This window comes from Patagioenas fasciata, chromosome 1, assembly GCF_037038585.1.
Source record: "Patagioenas fasciata isolate bPatFas1 chromosome 1, bPatFas1.hap1, whole genome shotgun sequence".
NCBI lineage: Eukaryota > Metazoa > Chordata > Aves > Columbiformes > Columbidae > Patagioenas > Patagioenas fasciata.
The window spans coordinates 57923719-57944854 of record NC_092520.1 but is presented as its reverse complement, the minus strand read 5'-3'; the positions used below and the strand labels follow the sequence as shown (position 1 = coordinate 57944854).

The 21136-nt window shown below is 39.8% G+C and overlaps 1 protein-coding gene across 5 annotated transcripts in view; it reads left to right on the top strand.

Moving 5' to 3' along the window:
- Window positions 1–16652, top strand: part of NALCN (sodium leak channel, non-selective) — a 245206-nt gene extending 228554 nt beyond the window's left edge. For all 5 annotated transcript variants that reach the window (XM_071807107.1, XM_065829703.2, XM_071807101.1 and 2 more), the window contains 11 exons: window positions 1409–1528; window positions 2551–2619; window positions 4421–4569; window positions 5264–5357; window positions 6120–6252; window positions 6819–6934; window positions 8724–8881; window positions 9541–9691; window positions 11753–11902; window positions 12564–12681; window positions 14428–16652. In XM_071807107.1, the coding sequence (XP_071663208.1) occupies window positions 1409–1528; window positions 2551–2619; window positions 4421–4569; window positions 5264–5357; window positions 6120–6252; window positions 6819–6934; window positions 8724–8881; window positions 9541–9691; window positions 11753–11902; window positions 12564–12681; window positions 14428–14621 (1452 nt within the window). In that variant the 3' untranslated portion in view covers window positions 14622–16652. The remainder of the gene's footprint in view (window positions 1–1408; window positions 1529–2550; window positions 2620–4420; window positions 4570–5263; window positions 5358–6119; window positions 6253–6818; window positions 6935–8723; window positions 8882–9540; window positions 9692–11752; window positions 11903–12563; window positions 12682–14427) is intronic.
- The last annotated feature ends 4484 nt before the right edge of the window (window positions 16653–21136 follow it).

Sequence of the window (21136 nt, the reverse complement as noted above, 5' to 3'; positions counted from 1 at the left end):
ACTGACAGTCACAGAATAAAGTGAGATGTAATTTTTTATTTGCATGATATGGTATTCTGTTCAGGATTATAGACACCTGAACTCAGGTGTTTAAATTCTATGCAGGAGGTGCTTAAGCTGTCACTGTGAGCAATGGAGATGTAGGGTGAGATTCAGTTGCCTGAATAAACAAAGGCATCAGAAGCTTTTTTGCGTGCCCTGGCAGTTCTCCCCTTACCTCCACCAGCTGCTACAGAAGGGCAGGGATGTTTGCAGGTCTTGTGTCATCCCTGTCAGTCCCATGCATCTGTCTCCAGTATTGTAGTGTATTTCAGCTGACTGTATAGACGTGAGGCAAGATACCTTCAGGTACCTCATTAGAGATTCAGAGATGGTATACTTCATTTTGGAGTCAGGGTTTAGCAAGCATTGTATAGCAAAAAAACTAACTGGAAAATCAGACTTTGACATCAAACCAGTATCCTTTTATATGCAGTTTAGGTTTCAGAAATGTAAAGAATCCTACTAAATGGCAGTGTTGCAAGAATCATATAATGAATGCCTGACATTTGTAGCCTTTGTATGGTAACAGTTGACTTGCTTTGAGATTTGATACAAATTCTGTAGGAGAAACTGTTGTACCCTGTGCCTACATCACCCAACCTTGATATCTGTTAGCAATTGTGATTATTTCTTACCAGTGTCCTTAAGCTTCCTACCTGCACTCCTGTTGCCTGTATTGGAAATGTCAAGCACTTTGGCTGCTGTGTTCTTTTGCCAGGAACACTGTAAAATGTGCTCCCTTTAGTGTTCTTAGCTTTCTTCTCTTACATGCTGCTGAGTACAGATGGTGCCAAGTACAGATAATTCCTTAAAGCAAGAAATATTTGCAATATAGGAAAACCTTTTAGTTAATTTGAAATATGAGAGCTACAGAACACCATTAAATTAATGAGTTCAAATGTGCTTATGTGAGTTTAACCTGCTTATGGACAACTAGAGATAGGATACTACTTCCTCTTTTAGCTACATATTGTCAATAAAATATTTTTTTAATTTCTTAGCTTCATTAACTGTTAGAGACCTTAAACCCTCATTCACCTCAGCGATCTATATATTAGGCATTCAGTCTGAGGTGATCAACTGCACTCCTTTGATACTTGATGGAGAGAGAAACTTCCAGAATACTGTTCATACCGCTCAGTCATCTGTGGTCTTCCACAAGTACCAGCTTTCCTTCTTCTAAGAGAAGCTTATATGATCCACTTAGTCTGGCAGCCTAACTCGTCCACATGGAAACAGTCATCTGACATGAAATTGGATGTTTGTAAACATTCATAAGATGTACTCAATCAAACATTTTAGAGGCTCTTATAGTGAGAAATAACCATTTATTCAGTACAACTGAGAATTTTTTTTTTATCCATAGGTCACAATGAAGATTATTGCCATGTCACCTTCTGGCTTCTGGCAAAGCAGAAGAAATCGGTATGATCTCTTGGTGACATCTCTTGGAGTTATATGGGTGATACTTCATTTTGCCTTACTGGTAAGATTTAAAACACACAATTTCAATGGTTAAGCTGGATTTTATCCACTAAGTACCAGCAGTGGGATCAATGCTATACATGCAGATAAACCCTTGGGAGTTTAATAAGGCTGAAACATGGCTGAAACAAATTAAGCTTGATGCTAAGAAGGAATCCTTGTCTTGAGCAATGATATGAGGTAGAGTCTGTAAATGTGATAAAAAGAAAACGGTCTTTGGAAGGGATGTGAGTGAGGAAAGGAAGGAACCTGAAGAGATTGAGAGCTCTTGCCAACAGCGGTCTCATGAGCAGCAAGGAAGAAAGAGACAATGCACAAAATGCAGATAGCAACAGAGGACTGAAAGAAGGCATAGGTTCAAAATTGCTGAACAGTACAATCTGTCACAAAACCAGCAGTGATTCTAGACCACTAGTTTTGATTAAGAGGCTATGTTTGATCCAAGAAGGCATGGAGGAGAGGGAAGGAAATCAGCTCTCCATCTGGCCCTGTTTTTTTAAGTTGGCTACACCCCTGTTTCCCTTGCTTACGAGGGAAGAAGAAAGGATAGTTGATGCTTGTCACCAATCACAAGCTGCGGAAGTCACCACCCTAAAATGGCTGGGGGCTTCTTTCTTGTCTGCCTCAAGTTCTGTGTGGAGGAAAACCTGTCTTGTGTGCCTTGTCATTTTGCCCTGACATCCACAGATTGCTCCCTGCTGATGATGTGCTTGGGAAGCCTGAGGAGTTGCTGTGAGGCAGCAGCTGCCTAGACAAGTAGGCTCAGGCTGCTGGACATAATTACAGCCAAACTAATAGAAGATTGAAGGTTGTTTGGTTTCATGGACGGGGAGGTTTGGTTAGTTTTTTTTAACAGGTAGAGCATCTTCTGTTAGTCTCTTACTGCTCCACTGGCACTACTAGTTTATGATTTCTTTTATTTCATATGGTGACTGCTCTACATTATTAAAAGAATTATTATCCTGATCTTCCCATGAAATCCCTGAGGGACAATGTATAAAGTCTTCCATGTTTCTCTTCCAGAATGCATACACATACATGATGGGGGCATGCGTAATTGTCTTCAGGTTTTTCTCAATTTGTGGGAAGCACGTAAGTATAAATTAGGAACTACAGTTGCAGTGCTCATGTGTAGTTGCTACGTGTCCTTAATGCATATTCTGTAAGGCTTCATAGTACATGCCAAAAAAATGAGACTTCAAGCAGCAGTCTCCAGTTTTACTTGCTGTCTTTAAAATGTCAGGATTTAAGGTGCATTGTATAATATCACTGCATGATAGTTACTGGAAAAGCTGCATTTTTGGAAAAAATAATGCAATGTGATAATACCGCACAGTTTTTCAAAAATGCTCTCAAACTCTGAAGATATATTGTGCTGCTTTCAGTCCTTGCCATTTCAGTGTAGTGTGATGTGCATGCCTTTTATGTATTTTCTCTGCAAGACTAGTAGAGTGGTGGTTGATGCGCTTATCTTGTTATTATAGCGTTGTCTTAAAGAAGTTTCTTCCTCCAGAGTGCAGGTCTGTGTCTTGTGTCTCTACAATGTATGTCTTATCACAGTAAAGAATTTTTGTTCAATTAAAAAAAAAAGTTCAGCCAAGATATTCTTCTGGAAACACTGGCACGGTGACAAAGGAAGTCACTTCTAAAGTTTACATTTCTTTTGTGTTTGGATTTGCTCTGGTGTAATTGAAAGTAGGCTGGCAGAATAAGCATAGGCAGAGAACAAACACCCTTGTTTAACAAGTGGTGACACTCTGCATTCTCTTGCTGTAGAACTTCTTAGACTATCCAAACATTTTCTGTGAAGTCTGACATATTAAAGTAAATGTGATAAAAAGACTGTTGCACTAGGTTGCCAGGGTTAAGAACAGTAAGTCAGAGGGTTTGTTCAGTGAAGATAAAAAGTTTTCTTTCAATCAAACTACACAGAGCCCATAGAGCCTTGGAAGTCAAATGAAAAATCCTTGCTTCTCCTATGCAGACAGACCAAATGATTGCCTTCAAAGCTTTCTGATGGATTCTGAAGTTCTTTCAAGTTTTTAACCTAGTCACGTTTGCACTTTCATGTTAGAAGCTGTATCAGTTTCACTAATTTATCTGTTGTGATGCAATGTGATGACTAAGAGTCAGCATAAATTATTGGTGTGGTATGGTTCTAAAGAAAACTGCTACCCTCAGTTCCATTGAAGAGAATTTTCCAAAGCATCCAAAGTGGTTAAGGGTGTTAGGACAATCTAGGGCAATAACTCTATCAAGAGTAAAATGTGCAGCATGCATGCATGGGAAACTAATATCTATTATCCAGGCCTATGACCTATGTAATTTCCAAAATTATGTTCTCTTAAGCTTTTTGGCCAACTTGGCAAGAAAATACTAGTTTAATCAATCTGTGCCGATCTTATGGAAATCCCCTAACTAAACATCAACACCTTTCTTTAGGTAGACTGCAGTATCTACGGTTTCTACCTAACAGCATCATTTTCAGATAAGCCCAAAGCAGTTTACTGCACCACTGTTCATGCAACACTAATTTTGATACTTCTGGAGTATACAGATCCCAGAATATTATAGTTAAGCTTATGCTGTATTATTTCTGTAATATCCTACACTGTATTATGCTATATATACTCTTTGAGGAGCAATATCTTAACCTTGTAAATGAGGTAGATATGCTGATCTCTTCAACAAGTAAAAAGCACACTAGATCTCAGAGGAAGACACAAAATGTTCAGTTCCAAACAGATTCATAATGTACCGTTTCACTGGGCTCATCCATTAACGTATATATGTAAAGAATTTGTTTTCAAAATGGCAAGTGCAATGAGTCTGTTTTCCCTTTTATCTCTACTTTCCTGAATGACATCACGGATTGCTTTTTCTGTCCTTCCAGGTGACACTAAAAATGCTACTCCTGACGGTGGTTGTCAGCATGTACAAGAGTTTCTTCATCATAGTGGGAATGTTCTTACTGCTTCTTTGTTATGCTTTTGCTGGAGTGGTTTTATTTGGTACTGTGAAATATGGAGAGAACATTAACAGGTACTGTATGTTCTTACTACCTCATGAGGATGTTCTTGAAACAGCACAAAAAAAAAAAATCGCATTCTACTAGAGAGGTTTATCCATGATAAAAGCCAGAAAAGTCCTCAGGTCTAGCTGAAAAGCTCTAAACAGAATTTCTAATAGGTGGCACCGAGCCACCTTTCCAGTCCTTGTGCCTTGGACCAAATGACACCCCATCCAGCCCAGAGAGGGCTGAGAGCTCTTCTTCATTGTACCAACTGGAATATTCTCCAAAGCAGCACTGCAGTAGCCACAAGCTGCTGAAACACAGTGCGCCTACTACACCTTATTGACATCACCCAGGAATGGGAGCCATGTACCAGACTGATAGAGGGAGAGGACAGCTCTGTGAGCTGGCTGCTAGCTGCAGATTTCCCAGTCAATAGCACTATCAGACTTCAGGAAGAGAATGGAGACAGATAGGATCTGGCTCCGAGTCTGTGTTTGCTCTTTGATAAAATGATCCAGACCTGTGTCTGAGCTAAAATTTGGCTATTATATCTTAAGTCATGGAATAAATACTTCAATTATCTCACTCAAATAACACTGTAACTATTTTCAGTTTAAAATAGTAGAACAGTAGAAAATGGAAATTATTTGCATTTTTTCATGCCACCATTTTAGTTCTGGAAAGTGAAATGATCTCTCTCTCTCTTATTCTTTAAAACAGACATGCAAATTTTTCATCAGCTGGCAAGGCTATTACTGTACTCTTCAGAATAGTTACGGGAGAAGACTGGAACAAAATTATGCATGACTGCATGGTAAATACAATACTTCCAGAGATAAAGTCAACAAGAAACAGGAGACACCCTTGCATCTCAAAGTGTTTCCAGTATCTTAGCTTTGTACAAGAAATGTTTTGATTGCCTTTATGTCTTCAAGAGATACAACCTTCACTAAACCTCAGAACCTGACACACAAATTGCAGTTCCAATCACACACTCACAATGTAATGTTTTGTGGGGCTAGGCTATTACATGATTTCAAAACAAAAATAAAAAGGCATTTTCAAATTCAGAAGTGTAGTAACTCACTTTTCCACTGCTTTGACTGTGGCAAGGTGACGTTTCAGATTAACTTTGTCTTTAATACCCACACTTTGACTCGTTCCATGTGAACAGTCATCTTAATGATCCCAAAATTTGTCCTGGAATCATCTTATGCTGCCACAATCAAATTTCTTTCTCTGGTTTCCATTGCAATGAAAGTCATATTACCTTCATTTGTTGAAAAGTACCACATCTCAGAGCATCAAGTTGTTTCTTTACAGTGGGATAATGCACAATCTGCCTTGTGTGTGGTAGGGATATCCACACCGAGGCCTTTTTTGTCATAACTCTCTCTGTTTTCTGATTTCTGACTGCTAAAGGAACAGCACAAAACTGCCCGCAATAATGCCCACAGCATTATTCCCTATTTGTGAAGCTTTAAGGAAATTATAGAAGTATTGTATTGGTTACAGATAAATTATTACTCTATTTTTATGATTGATTGACATTGGGGTTGGTTTGTTTGTTTTGAAGGTTCAGCCACCATTTTGTACGCCAGATAACAGCACCTACTGGAAAACAGACTGTGGAAATTATGCTGGTGCTCTTATGTATTTCTGTTCATTTTATGTCATCATTGCATACATCATGCTAAATTTGCTTGTTGGTAAGTGAACATATACATGAATGGACCAAGAGGTCCATCTAGGCATGTAGTATAATAGATGTGAGTCTGTTGTGTAATTCAGGTGTGAGGTTACCTTGTACATTCACTGTTACTTTATATGTATATATATTTTTGATGCTTCTCTGGCCTGATGTGTGCTAAAACTAGGAAGTTTGGAAATGGAAGTTTTTTGAACGAAGAGATGTGTTGTATTTGTATAGTTACCCTAAGAAATGTTATTTTCTGAGCTTTTCCTTCCTCCAATTAACATTTTTCCAATACCATTGGAATTCACCTATTAGGCTTAGAAAATGTTAGATTCAGCATCTCACCATCATTTAACATACAGCTTTTAAAAGGTGAGCACAGTGATATTGATATAGCATGAGATTATATTACACATTCAAAATCTTTGTCTGAACATACAGCTAAAGGGATTTATTAACGTGAAGTATGCACAATCGAATTCATATTCTGTTGAAATTCATTGTTGCTTATTGTTGTTAACCAGTTAAAATTTAACTACAGGCTTACTTGATAGTGTATTTTGGTTTTGTGGTTTTCAGCTATCATTGTGGAGAACTTCTCATTGTTTTACTCAACTGAAGAAGACCAGCTTTTAAGTTATAATGATCTTAGGCATTTTCAAATTATATGGAACATGGTTGATGACAAAAGAGAGGTAAGTAACTTGATAATGAGCACAGAAATCCAAGAAGTTTACCTTTTTCCTTGAAAAAAAAAAAAAGAGGAAAACAAAGTGTGCTGACAAAACTCATTAAGCAGTTGCTTTTCAAGTTCTAAAAGTTCAGTGAGCATGATGTGACATTGTTCATGACCCTTCAAATAATAACCTGTATTCTTTACTATTGTGAAGTACTTATAATAATAGATTTAAAACCAAATGTAGATACTCATAGGATCAATACAATAGCATCTTTCTTCCCAGCTCCCTGAGAGTTGTTCCCTTGGAAATCTACAAACTCACATCCATTTATGTGTCTGGTCTTCAGAAGGGCTTTACTGAGATTTTGACACTGCCTCATGTAAGATCCTTGTAGAGGAGCTGATAAAGTATGGGCTGGATGAGAAGACAATGAAGTAGACTGAAAAGTGGCTGAATGGACAGGCTCAGAGGGTGGTGATAAGCAGCACGAATTCCAGATGGGGACCATTAACTATCAGTGTCAATGCTGAGTCCATTGTTAAACATCTTCATTAATGACCTGAATGATGAGGCAGAGTGCACCCTCAACAAGTTGGCAGATGACACAAAACTGGGAGGAGTGGCTGATGAAGCAGAAGATCATGCTGCAATCCTTGAGGAACCTTGGCAAGCTCAAGAAATGGGATGACAGGAACCTCATGTTCAATGAGGGGAAGTGCAAAATCCTGCACCTGGAGAAGTACCTAGTAAGGGTCACCCATCTAGAAAGCAGCTTGGCACAGGTTATCTGGGGTGGTTGTGGAGTTCCCATCCTTGAAGATTTTCAAAAACTGCCTGGACGTGGTCCTGGGTAGCTGGCTTTAGGAAGCCCTGCTTCTGTGGAGGGGTCAGACAAGGTGACCTCCAGAGGTTCCTTCCAGCCTCAACCATTCTGTGATTCTGGGATGAGAAGAGCATCTGGAAGATGGAGCTGTTCAGACATCCATGCAAGTTAAATCATCATCTGAATGATTCATGACATCACTAAGGTTTGAATATGAATGGTGTTATGGTGAAAGTTGCTTATAGTGGCATATGACTGGGCTGGAGATACAAACTACAGTCTGTACTGATGGAGGTGGAGAGTTCTACATCCATCGTGCCCAGCACTGACAATATCTTTCTCTGATGTGGAACAACAGACTACAGCAAAAATAGTTCTAGTCAGGCTCATTTAGCAGAACAAATTATTTATGGAGTATGGACATCACAGTTGAGGAGGGAAACACTTTAAGTCCTAATTTTTTAACAGCAGATCAAAATTGTTGTCACAAAAAGTGCAACATGCACTAGGTTTAGAGCAGAAGATCTTTGAAAAGCCAGAAAAGTCCCAACATTCTTCTGTTCAAAGATGCACACAGAAGGGGACAGGTTTCCAGCCTGGTACAGACCGAGCTGTGAATGTTTAAATTATAGTTTAATTTCCGTTTTTCAAAGGCAGCTCTTTGGGCATATAATTCTCATTACAGATTAATGCAAATGTGAAAACTAAATCCCCAAGCAATTTTGAAGGTTTCTGACAAAACTAACAGAAGAGATTCTCATTGTATATCAGTTAAATAAGAGAAAAGAATTCCATGAATGTGCTAAAGAGCTGGCTGCATGTGTAGATTCTTCAGTAATGTATTCACAGTGACTTAAATAGGCCAGGATTTGACACAGAGTCTTTGGAGAAATAGTGTTTCTCTCACTGATCAAGTTGAATGTCTGAGTTGGTTGTTAGGTCACAGTAATAATTTAGCATCTATTATGCAATTTTACCCAGGGAGTAATCCCTACTTTCCGAGTGAAGTTTCTGCTGAGGCTTCTGCGGGGCAGGCTGGAGGTGGATCTCGATAAGGACAAGCTGCTGTTCAAACACATGTGCTATGAAATGGAACGGCTCCATAATGGTGGTGATGTCACTTTCCATGATGTGCTCAGGTACACTGAGATTTTCTCTAAATGTGGGTATAATGGCCTCTGTTTCTCCCCAGACTGACAGGTGTTTGTTATGCCTGGGAAAAGGCAAGACTGGTAGCCACAGAGGCACCACCGTTTAAAACGGAATACAAAAATCAGATTTCCCTTTTTTTCCTGCAAAAATATTAGCGATGGACAGTTCCTAGGGAATCAGCTCTAAGTAATGTTAATGTTTTCATTGGAGACAGTTTGTCATAACCAACACTCACGTGTTCTTGCATCCCAAGTAATGAAATGTCCCCACGCAAGTAACAACATGACAGTGAATCTGACTAGAGAGAAAATAGAAATGGGAACATCATCCAAGCATAAACACTTTGGGGAAAAAAAGAGCAAACCACCACAAATGCTCTAGTTGCTTCCAGTTCAGCAGCTCACCTATTAATATATTGGATAGCTAGATGTAGACGATAACGTCTTTGTTTGTTTTGAGCACCACAAGTCTCTTCTGGAACCATCTCAGTATTTTTTAGCCTCAAATGTGAATTTATTGCACATACTTGAATTACATATTTTTGCATTAAGGTCTTGAGTATGAGCTTTGATTTTCTAAATTTCTAAATTAATTCTAAAGTAAGGTCACCAGTATTTAATAAAAAATAAATCTATGATTCTTCCAGCATGCTTTCATATAGGTCTGTGGATATCAGAAAAAGTCTTCAACTGGAAGAGCTGCTTGCTAGGGAACAACTGGAATATACCATAGAAGAGGAGGTGGCCAAACAGACTATACGCATGTGGCTGAAGAAGTGCTTAAAGCGAATCAGAGCAGTAAGTCAAGCTAAACCAGCATCTAAATGGTTGCAGCAGTTGTACGTTTCAACAATACCGGAATTTGCTGTCACTATGCCTCATTTACTCTGGAGCCACAGTAATATTTATATGGAGAAGTATGTGGCAGTTGCTAACTCAGCAAAAAAGTATGTTACAGCTCAATGGAAAGCACTACAAAAATAAGCAGTTTTTGAAGGCAAAAAGTGTCTTCCTGCCAAAAATTTATCAGTCTTTGCAATACAGCAGGAAGATGCATGTGCAGAGACCAAACTCAAAGGAATAAATTAAAAAAACAATGTAATTTTATGAAACCTGATAGCCCTAATCCTTCCTCACAGAGTGTAACTATATAACTTCCTGCCTCTGCTGGCAGAAGATGCCATGATCAGTCACTAGCAGAGGACCCTTCAAATGAAATCTGTATGGAGATGCATCCCTTGAATGAGCCGTTACAGTAACGAGCTGTGCAGATGAGCGACGTGTACACGCCAGCCAGGTGTATGAGCCGTGGCACACAGCAGCTGTGTCTACGCCAGGACGTTAAGTACAGCCGAGGAAGTGGCTCAGGACTGGAGTCACCCAATCTCATCAGTGTTTTCCTGGGCACAGTTTTGGCCCATGCAACACACCTCCTCTCCCAGACCACCACTGTGTGGTCTCCCAGACCACTGCTGTGTGGGGTGGTAGGGCGCAGATGAGCCAGATCATGAAAGTCCCGGCCTGTCACTTGACTTCAGCACTGCAGCACTTTCTAGTCTGGACCTAGCCAGTGCTTCTGTATGCTGTTTACGCAGTGCTTCTGATTGTCAGAAACATTTTTGCCTTTGCTCAGGATAGCTACAATATATGCTGATTGAAGTTTGTCTTGGATGAAATTTATATTTAAAAATTTGAGGAAGTTTGAATTAGGTTTTGCATTTATTCTCCTCTTCCAAAAAACTTTCTCCTTTACATAAAAAGTCACAACTTGGTTGCCTTGTTGACAGATTTTTCAGTTACTGTGAGCCTGAGCCCAGGTTTTCATGCATATATTTTTAATTTTTATAAAAGCTTACTTCTCATGAGTGGAGGTTTTCTATAGAGACCGATTATGATGGGATCTGGTTTTTGCTGTTTGTAAATTTATGAAAAAACGTAACTGGACAATTTGAATGATGTACATTCCAGCTGAAACATCAGTGTTCAAGGCATATTCAGATAAATAGTTTCATTTTGATCTAATTTATGTAATAATAATAATGGTAGTAAATCTAATTTCAGCTTTCAGTTCTGGGTTTGTGTAACTCTGTTGTTCATTTCATTCTGATATTGAATTACGCTATGTTAAAGTAAATATGCTATTCATTTCACTCTAATAATATGGTTCAGATCATTTCACATCATCTGAACCTTTTATAAACTGAATGTAATTATGGAAGTTAATATATATTTTCAAATGCTCTTGTTAGTCTCTAAGTCTCTCTAGAGGGAGCATGTGACAACTACCCAGGAAAGTGAAACCCTTCCTAAGGGCTGTTTATTTTAATGTAAAAGCAAATTAGATTGTAAGATCATAATGGCAGTGGTTTTGTTTTTCTATTTGTACTGTAAATCTAGACTTAGTCCCAAGGTTTTCGCTACTGTTTTATTCAGTCTTATTGGCAACCTGTTCCAAAGCCCATGAAAGCAATCAGAACTTTTTCATTGCCTTCATGTAATTCTTAGTGAATCTCTACCATTTTCCTTGTTTCTTTTTCTTTGCAAGAACTTTTAATTCATTATTTCAGAACTTTATATGGTTTTAAACTCTAGGTTTACACCAAAAAATGAGCAACTTGCCTTTCACTTCATATAGCTTATAAGTTTCATCCTCCATTTCCTACATAAAGGTCAGACATGTGCTGGAAGTCAGTTTATTTAAATAGCAACCATCTGATACCCTTGGCTTTATCAAAGCACCTGGTATCCACATCTGGCACTCACTGTTTGGTTAAATGGTTAGAAGGCTTTGAAAAAAAAATCAAACACTGTGACACACCAGTGAGAACATTTTTATTGACACACATTGTACCTTGACAGAAACAGCAGCAGTCATGCAGCATTATCCATAGTCTACGAGAGAGTCAACAGCAGGAGTTGAGCCGATTTCTGAATCCTCCCAGCATTGAGACGACACAACCCAGTGAAGATATGAATGCTCTTAATCAGGAGAACAGCGCACAGCCAGAGGTATGGGAACCAGAAGACTACCACCAACTGAGAACAAATTCAAAATACTCCCATGTTTCTGACTTGTCCTTTTTTAAAAATCATTTTAACTGGAAAAGTTGGAAGCAATATCTTGTTTTGCTTCAGTCTTTCCTTCCAGGTGTAAAGCCAAGGTGACCTAAGGTGATAATTCCCCAGCTCAGTTAGCCCCATAAAGGGCAAACTCAGCTGTATGACTGGCAGCACCAAATTTCAGCTCTATCATGAACTGTGCACAGGCTCAGGGACTTGAAGTTTTCCCATTCAAGCATTTTGAAGTAGTTTTAACAGTGAGAGTGATAACATTGGGCATGCTGGGTCCTGTGAGTAGAAGTCCTTGGCTCTTCCAGGGTAGGGAATGAAGACACAACATAAGGACTCCACTGTAGAAGGGTGAGAACAATTATGTACCCTTCAGTGGGACTGTATAATGGAATGGAGCCCAAATAGTCCTTTTTTTTTTCCTATTCATAGTAGTTTTTGGGGGAAATAAAGAGTAGAAACCATGCTGCCTTAATAAATGACAATATATTTTGTTTTTATTAATGTATAAAGTTTAGGAATAGAATAGAAAGATAGCCCTTCCTATGGTTATCCCCATGCACTGAGGAACTATGACTGAGATTCTTTTTTCTCCATTCAGACAAGTAGCCAGCAGCAGCTCCTTAGCCCGACTCTTTCTGACAGAGGCGGCTATCGACAAGACTCTGCAGATGCTGGGAAACCTCAGCGGAAATTTGGACAATGGCGTTTGCCATCAGGTAAGTGAAAAATGTGTATCAGTGAAGTCCCTGCATGCCAAATCACTGCTGTACAATAACAAGGCCATGAGAGGCTTCATGATTCACAGTTCTTCCTCCCGCTTGCAGCTTGCAACCACATGAGGGTTTTTCTACCTTCATGCATGATGAAATACAGCAATCTCTCATCTTCCTCTCGGTTCTGAAAGTTTGGAAGATGGGCTCAAGCATTGCCATGTGCAGGTTGTTGAGGTTTTTTTACTTTTTCATACATTTACTCAGAATCTTTGGATTTGGGGCTGTATCATCCCGTATGTTTGGACAGCATTTTGTGCATTTAGAGTTCTCTTTTTTCATATATAGCACAGTGAAAACCAATTAAGCTTTTCCTAACAGGAGTAATAACTTCTGAGTGCCTTGTCTTCCCTAAGCATACCAGGCATATGATTTATACCTTACACCATAATAATAAATTTCTATATCTTCACTTCAGCTAGGAATTTGCCAGGTGTAGAATCAGTTTCCCATTTATTTTCTCACAAACAGGAAACATCCTGAGGTTATTCTAGTATCTACAGTCTGCTAGAAAAGAGAGGCTGGACTATGCCTTACAGGAGGGTGAGAGAGGAGCGTAGGTACAGCCTGAGACCTTATGAAGTCTTTACCTCAAGAGCACTTTCCACCACCTGTAATATTCTCTCTTCAAGTGCATATTGACCTCTGCTGCGTGCCACATCTCGTGACCAGCAGGTCAGGTGTGTGCACATCAGCCTGCTTTCAGTTGTCCCTGCCATCAGTCCCATTCCAAGTCAGAGCACTGCCTGCAAAGGCTGCCACTCTTCAGACCCTTAATCATATCCAGGTGGAAGTAGAAGATGATCATGCTACGAGTACCATTGACCCTGCTTTTGTGACCAGAGCACTTGCCCAAGGAACAGGACAGCTTAACAGAGAGCTTTCAACCTATGTTTCCCACTTAAATGTCACAGGGCAGCAGAGAAAATCAACATTTTCTTGGAACAGAGAGAAAGACTCAAAGAGAGAATGTGCTAAGTAGGAATTGTACTACTGTAGCCAATTGGTTACGTTTTTCAAGAATGAGGAGTTCAGGGTTTCCTTTCTCAGCGCTAATCTTGGCCATGTCAATCTTGAATGTTCCTTGGTTGATAGTCTTAGAAAAGGAGGATCACTTCCAGGCACAGTAGAGCCCAGCAGATAATAAGTAGCCTGCCTCCAATCCAAAACACATGTACTTAAGATCATTAATAACATCATTAAGATAAATTGTGTTTTTTACATACTTACACATGTGTTTTGATGGCTTCCTAAAGCCATACCAGCACCTTGTACTGGCTTCCACCCCTAGGCCATAGTTAAATATAATTTTCTAGGTGTAGCTGACACTCCTAAATACACTTTTCCCTCCCTTTTTCTGGCACTTACCACTTTCACCATTTTACCAGCAGTTCAGCTCGTCGAAGTACTGCCCAAGCTATGTAGGTTGCAATTAGCTGGGTAAGAAGAGACCTATTGCATCAGCAATAGGCAATGGGGTGGTGCTCAGTTAAGCTGCTCTAGCAGCAGATTGGTGGGAGCAAGGTGAACAGCTGGAGCTGAAAAAAAAAAGAGCATTAGAACAGAAACCTACTCTTTCTGCACTAAATCAAAGATGCCCCAGTTCGGTGAGTTCTGTGTACCTGAATTCTAAGCAAAACTGTTTGAGAAGAAGATCTACTCTAATATAGGACTTTCTGTTTAATTTCATAGCTCCTAAACCAATAAGCCATTCAGTGTCTTCAGTCAACCTCCGCTTTGGTGGGCGCTCAACTATGAAATCTGTTGTATGCAAAATGAATCCCATGTCTGATGCTGCTTCTTGTGGATCAGAAGTCAAGAAATGGTGGACAAGACAATTAACTGTGGAGAGTGATGAGAGTGGAGAGGACCTTCTTGATATCTGAGAAGAATTTAAGTCATACTGCAACAACAAACACTTCAAGTACAATCTAATTTTCTATGTTTAGAATTGAAGATGCTGTGTGCTGTACAATGTGTTTAAAATCCATGTCATATATTTTTTCAAATGCGTATTCTTCTGCCATATGAAGCATAGCACACACTTATGTTAGAATTCACCTCTATAGGTACTAACTGTACTTTAAGAAACCTGTATACAATAGCAGTACTAACAAAGATAGAGAGATTATATTGCCTTTAGCAGACAGAGCATTGAAAGATTTCATATGTTCTGTAGCTACATAATGAAAATGTGTTTTGATATACATACATCTGTGGTTTTCTTCGGCCTATACCATAATTTAAAGTGGTGAGACTTTACAATACAGGGATAATATATTTCTTCTTTCTGTGTTTTCCCTCAGTTCTTATTTAGGAATATTTCTTTAGAAAGATTTTATTATGCACAGATGACCTGAAGAGGTCAGCACTGACTTCATGTTCAAGGGAAGTATTTTTACAAAGTACAGAACCTGAATTACAACTCTAAGCTTTTTCTGAACCTTTTTTAAAATATGCAAGATATAGGATAACTCATTTTCAAACCAGAAGGTGAAGAATTGGCTTTTAAAATGTAAATATATTTGGGGTTTGATTGATTATGCAAAGAGCTTGATTTTCATAGAGAAAACGGGGGGGGGGAAGAAAAAACATACATGAAAACTGTACATTTATGCATCCAGCAGAAGACCTCCACGTGAAAAACGTGGTTTATGCTTCATTTTCAGAATATACTGTTACATATATATGTATGGTGTCATTACTCTCCTGTTAATTGGGTCCCATTTCCTTGTGTAGTCATAAAATAACTTCTTTCTTGTCTGTGTGATAAAAGTTAGCATGTTGGGGGTTCTAATTACAGAGTACTATTGTATGGCTTTTAAAATACAGTTCAGTTTTGCCTGCATAGGTAGAAGTGAATTTTACTTACCCACATTACTACTCATGCTACCAACTGTGCAAAGCTGGGGCATGACACTGGTCTGTGGTTAAGTACCTTTGTCCCATATACCCCAATGCATCATATTTTGACATGTTAGCCTTCTTTTATTTTATGAAGCACCAATTATACTATGTTATCACTGCTGAAAAAGCAGCTGTCCCTTTCATAAAAGTTTTCCAGTGAAAGGCTGTTGCTATACAGAGATGGAGGTGGAGAAGAAAAGCTACAACACAGCAGAGTTTGTTAGTTTCAGAATTTAAGGCTAAGAATCTGGGGTAAAAATGCTCCCTTCCCTCAAGGAAGAACTAAGAGGTTGCAGATTTTGTTGCTTGGCCCCCGACTGGGTTTTTTAGCATAGCTGGAACCTTTCCTTTACCTTTGTTTCCTATGGAAATGATAGGTTGCTCTAACTTGGCCTGATGTGAGATCTTGTAAGAGTCTCACAGTTAATGTACATCACCATTTAAAATATATATATCCTTTACAAAGCGACAAAAGCCAGTGCTTTGCGTTGTTTTTTGGCCAAAATATTAATGTAGAGCGGTCAGAATAAAACATTGTTTTCACAGATGCCTTCACTATTAATGCAAAATTAGTTTTGGCCATACAATACAGTTTTCTTGGCATCTCTCAATGTTTTGTTCCTTGTGTATGGTTGAACATGGTTTAGATTTTTTTTTTCAATAGTCATATTGAACACATCTGTATTTTGTGGTTTCTTTATGTGTTTTGGGGTGTATTTAAGTTTAAATCTAGTCAGCTGTAACTCTATAGTAATGTATGCATCAACAAAACTTCATCTGCAAATCCATTATTTGTGTTCTGTTTTGTGCTTAAGTTGAGCTTTTGTATATATATGACAAAAAGATCAATATTGGATTTATAACAGTATCTTCTAAAGTTCAATAATATATTGAACTGCAGATCTTTCTGAATCATTCTTGCTGCAAATCTTCTTTTAAAAAAAAATCTGACAAACATTTTTTCCTTGCCTTACAGTACTCTGTCAATAAAAGTGAGTTGCTTTAAGCAATATTCCTCCCTCTGGTTTTAATTCTAACTGCATTTGCTATATCTGGCTCACCTGTGATAATGCTGAGTAGTGACTAGGTGTGTGGTTTGTATAGGATTTTAAAGAGATGCTTTCAAGCTCTTCTGATTGGAGGGCCTTTGTTTTTTTTGGTGAGAAGTCCAGCAACCAACTCATCAGTACTGCCACGAGGAGTCCCGTTCAAAAAATGGGACTAAATAAGATTGCTTGTTATTTATTTTTATTTAACCAACTTTCTTTGATTGCTTTAGAGTCTGAATGTGAATATGTGTGTGTGTGTGTGTGTGTGTGTGTGTGCAGCAGGGGGAAATTTCATGGTGGAAAGATTAAAGTGGTTTCATAGACTGACATCTGATATCTTCCAAAACACTAGAGATCCTTGAACCATCTAATTTAACCAGCAAGCGTGGCTCTAAGAAAGCAGTGTTCACTTGTTTATTCCCCCATTTTGCTTTTGCAGATCTAGGCAGTAAAATAGAGTTACAAATATATAAAACAAATATATACTAGACCACCCACACGACAAGGTTAGGGTGAAAACCTCCTTAGTGTGGCACCCCTGCCATAACTAAAGAAAGCAACAACCTCCTACTCTGCAGCAGAGCAACCAATGTACATTTGCTCATGATGATGAAGAAGCGGAGTGGAGAGCTGAGGAATGACTGAAGTTCAAACAGCCTGTGGAAGTGATGGAGAAACGCAGGGAGGAAATGGTGCATCAGGAAATCAGAGTCAGTCCAGACAGCATGAGAGACAAGTTCAGACAAGAACAGAACCTAGAGAAACGTAAACAAAAATCTCCAGGGGAATATTACTACCTACAGTGCTCTCTGCTCCTGGAATTATATACAGAGTTATCCTATACAACTGAAAAGATGAAAATGTTTAGACTCCTTTTCATCCACTAAGAGAATTCTGTTCAATAGGAAGCAAGTTGTAAGACTTAGTGGCTTGGGTGGGCAAAAAGTGTAGTACATGTTGTCAGTGCTCGAATAAAAACTGGCTTGTGGGAAGTCTGAGAACATGCAGCAAACATGTCTCAGTATCATTCCAAAGTCAAGTCAAATTTCAATCACGTTTGTAATGAAGAAATTAATAACCTGAAACCATTTGCTACTCAAAGATATCCAACTGAATTAAAAGCTAGAAATGTAAAGTACTGTTTTATCTGGCAAGCTGAAAATAGCATCATTGTTTTAACTAATGAGGACCAGTCAGGTCTAAACATCTTCAAAATAACATTACATTTAGTATTGTCTGCATTCAAAGACCAGTATCACAGCTTCCGAAGATTTAGATGCCAAAAGCAAGTGAATGACTTTGTGAGAATCGGTTTTGTTCTTTTGTTTACAACATGCCCGCATCTCTTGTTATTGTGCAGATAAGGATGTCCATGAATAACTGAAGGAAGGAGAAGAGTTTGCGCTGGTAATAGCAGTACATTTGGAGCCCCAGCAAGCAAGACGTGTGCTAAACCTCTCATCCAAGAGTGCCTGCTCCTTCTCCTGCAACATTTCCACAAGTAAAAACAGACACTGGCCTGAGCTCTCAGTCAAAATTACCGGTAGTATTATCTTGGTCTCCCTGAAATTAGCTTTAGGAGGCTGAATTTGTTCCTTCTGCTGAACACAGTTGGGTCACACTGCAGATGAATATGCTGCAATGCATCGGCTGATGCTGGGAAGTTGGCTGCCCTGGTTTGTTCCGTTGCTCTGCAACATGAAGGGAGCCTCACCAGAATTCAATTAACCTTCCTCTTCATCCCAAGGACACTAGTGTTGGACACCATTAGCAGCTGTTGCCCATTGTTCTCAATGAAGAACTTGTAAGCACAAAGTTATTAACTCATCAGTGAGCTAGGAGTACAGGTGGTGGTATTGCATCCCCCTTCCACAGCTTCCTGTCTCAGGTACTTTATTCCACTACCCTTGCTGGTCTCATAATTTCACCTGACTTAAAACTGTCAGTACTTTTGTCAATGAGAAACTGATTTTCCCCATGAATTTTTGTCATACACAAAAAACTCTGCCAGATGTTTTTTTCTAAATCCACCAGGAAAAAGTTCATCCTGGTGGATGAAAAACTGGACGTGAGCCAGCAGTGTTCACTCACAGCCCAGAAGGCCAATTGTATCCTGGGCTACATCAAAAGCAGCGTGGCCAGCAGGTCGAGGGAGGTGATTCTGCCCCTCTGCTCCACTCTGGTGAGAACCCACCTGGAGTCCTGTGTCCAGCTCTGGAGCCCTCAGTACAGGAAAGACATGGACCTGTTGGAGAGGGGCCGGAGGAGGCCACCAAGATGATCAGCCTGGAGAAGACAAGGCTCTGGGGAGACCTTATTGTGGCATTTCAACACATAAAGGGGGCTATAAGAAAGGTAGAGAGAGACTTTTTACCAAGGCTTGTAGTGACAAGACAAGTCAATGATTTTAAACTGAAAACAGGTAGATTTAGATCAGACATAAGGAATAAATTCTTTATTATGAGGGTGGTGAGACAATGGACCAAGTTGCTCAGAGAAGCTATGGAAGCTCCATCCCTGGAAGTGTTTAGGGCCATGCTGAGTAGGGCTTTGAGCAACCTGGTCTAGTGGAAGTTGTCCCTGCCTACAGTTGGGAGGTTGAACTATATGATCTCCAAAGACCCCTTCCAAGCCAAACCATTCTATGATTCCTATGGATTTTTGTATCTGGCATAGGAATAATGTCAAGCAGAAAAATGGCATGCAGGATGTGACTCTCAGCACCTTGGTACCTCCCTGGGTGTGTGTACACGGGGACAGGCACAATGAGACACAAAGGAGCTAAGGAGCCACTAAGGACTGCCGTGTTGAAGGCTCTGGATCTCAGGGGGATGTGCAACTGCCACAATAATCCAGATTTTAAAATCCAGGTATTAAAACCTTCATCTTAATTGGATCAGCAACAGCAAGGATATTTCTCTGACCTTGGCCTACAGATGTATTTCAATTTCTATGTGCATTTGTCAATTCAGCACGTTATCTGTAAGGGCTTGTCTACATAAGGAAGTTGCTCCACGTTAAATTTAACCTCTTGTAGCAAATTGATTTCTCTAAATCAGTTTGAATACCAGTGGAAATGCTTATTTCAGTTTAAAGATTTTTTTTCTATTGATCTGTGTGAAAACCCAGCTAACCTTGGTTTTATTCTAATGGCAAGAGTAGTCCCACAGGTCTACACATCAACCTTCTTAATTGGTTTTAAAACCACACCTTTAATTATATGCTTGTAACTCCTTTTGAATAGAGGAGGCCTTTCTTATCATCTCTGGGAGCAGGTGAGATGCTAAATAAAAGGCATTTCAGGAGCTCCGTGTACCCTGCTCCCTGCTCACACAGCCCCATCTCTGCTGTGTGCCACCCCAGCCGCTTTGCCCCAAGATATTCTTGGACAATTTGGGGTAATTTACACCAGGAACCAACCCCCAGGAGACATTCTGGATGAGACTGTGTCAGGTACTAGTCCCTCCGCCTTATTGTATCCCTCAGACATGATGTGGGCAGCTTTGTAGCCCCAAGTATCCCTGCAAACCCCACTGCAGAGCATGACAACATCCTCCCAGTTTCACGTTATGGCTGGTGTGACACCTACCTTGCCTTATTCCAGGAGACTGAGCTGAACAAAAGACAGAAAAGAATGCGATGACTTTTTCTAGAATCCTAGAATAGTTTGGATTGGAAGGGACCTTCAAAGGTCATCTAGTCCTGCAATGAGCAGGGACATCTTCAACCGGATCAGGTTGCTCAGAGCCTCGTCCAGCCTGGATGTGAATGTCTCCAGGAATGGGGCATCTACCACCTCTCTGGGCAACCTGGGCCAGTGTTTCACCACCCTCATCATAAAAACTTCTTCCTCATGTCCAGCCTGAATCCCTTTTAGTTTAAAACCATTACCCCTTGTCCTGGTACAACAGACCCTGCTAAAGCATCTGTACCCATCTTTCTTACAGACCCCTTTTAAATACTGAAAGGCCACAATAAGGTCTCCCCAGAGCCTTCTCTTCTCCAGGTTTAACAACTCCAACTCTCTCAGTATGTCTCATAGGAAAAGCAGTTCCAGCCCTCTAACCATTTTTGTGGCCTACTCTGGACCCTAGGCCCACATAAACACCAAATGAGGCCCAGGGTATGTGCTGTTGATGTGACAGGGCTTCTGGCAAGGGTGTCACCCTGGGCAGTGTGGCCACACCGCCCCAGCCACCTGCCCTCAGAGCCAGAGACACCCACCTCTCTCCTACTTCACTTTTAGACACAGTCACCTTGGGCATGGATTGTTTTCACAAATACTTTCTTCTTTCAAGTGTATCACTGCTTTTCAGTAGGAAACAGTCTCATTACAATCCCTGAGACTGGTTTTCTGAGCCAATCTAGCTATGGTGTTTTATTTTAATATACGTTTGGTCATTCACTGGTGTAATCTAACATTTTATTCCCCCTGAGCCAGGCAG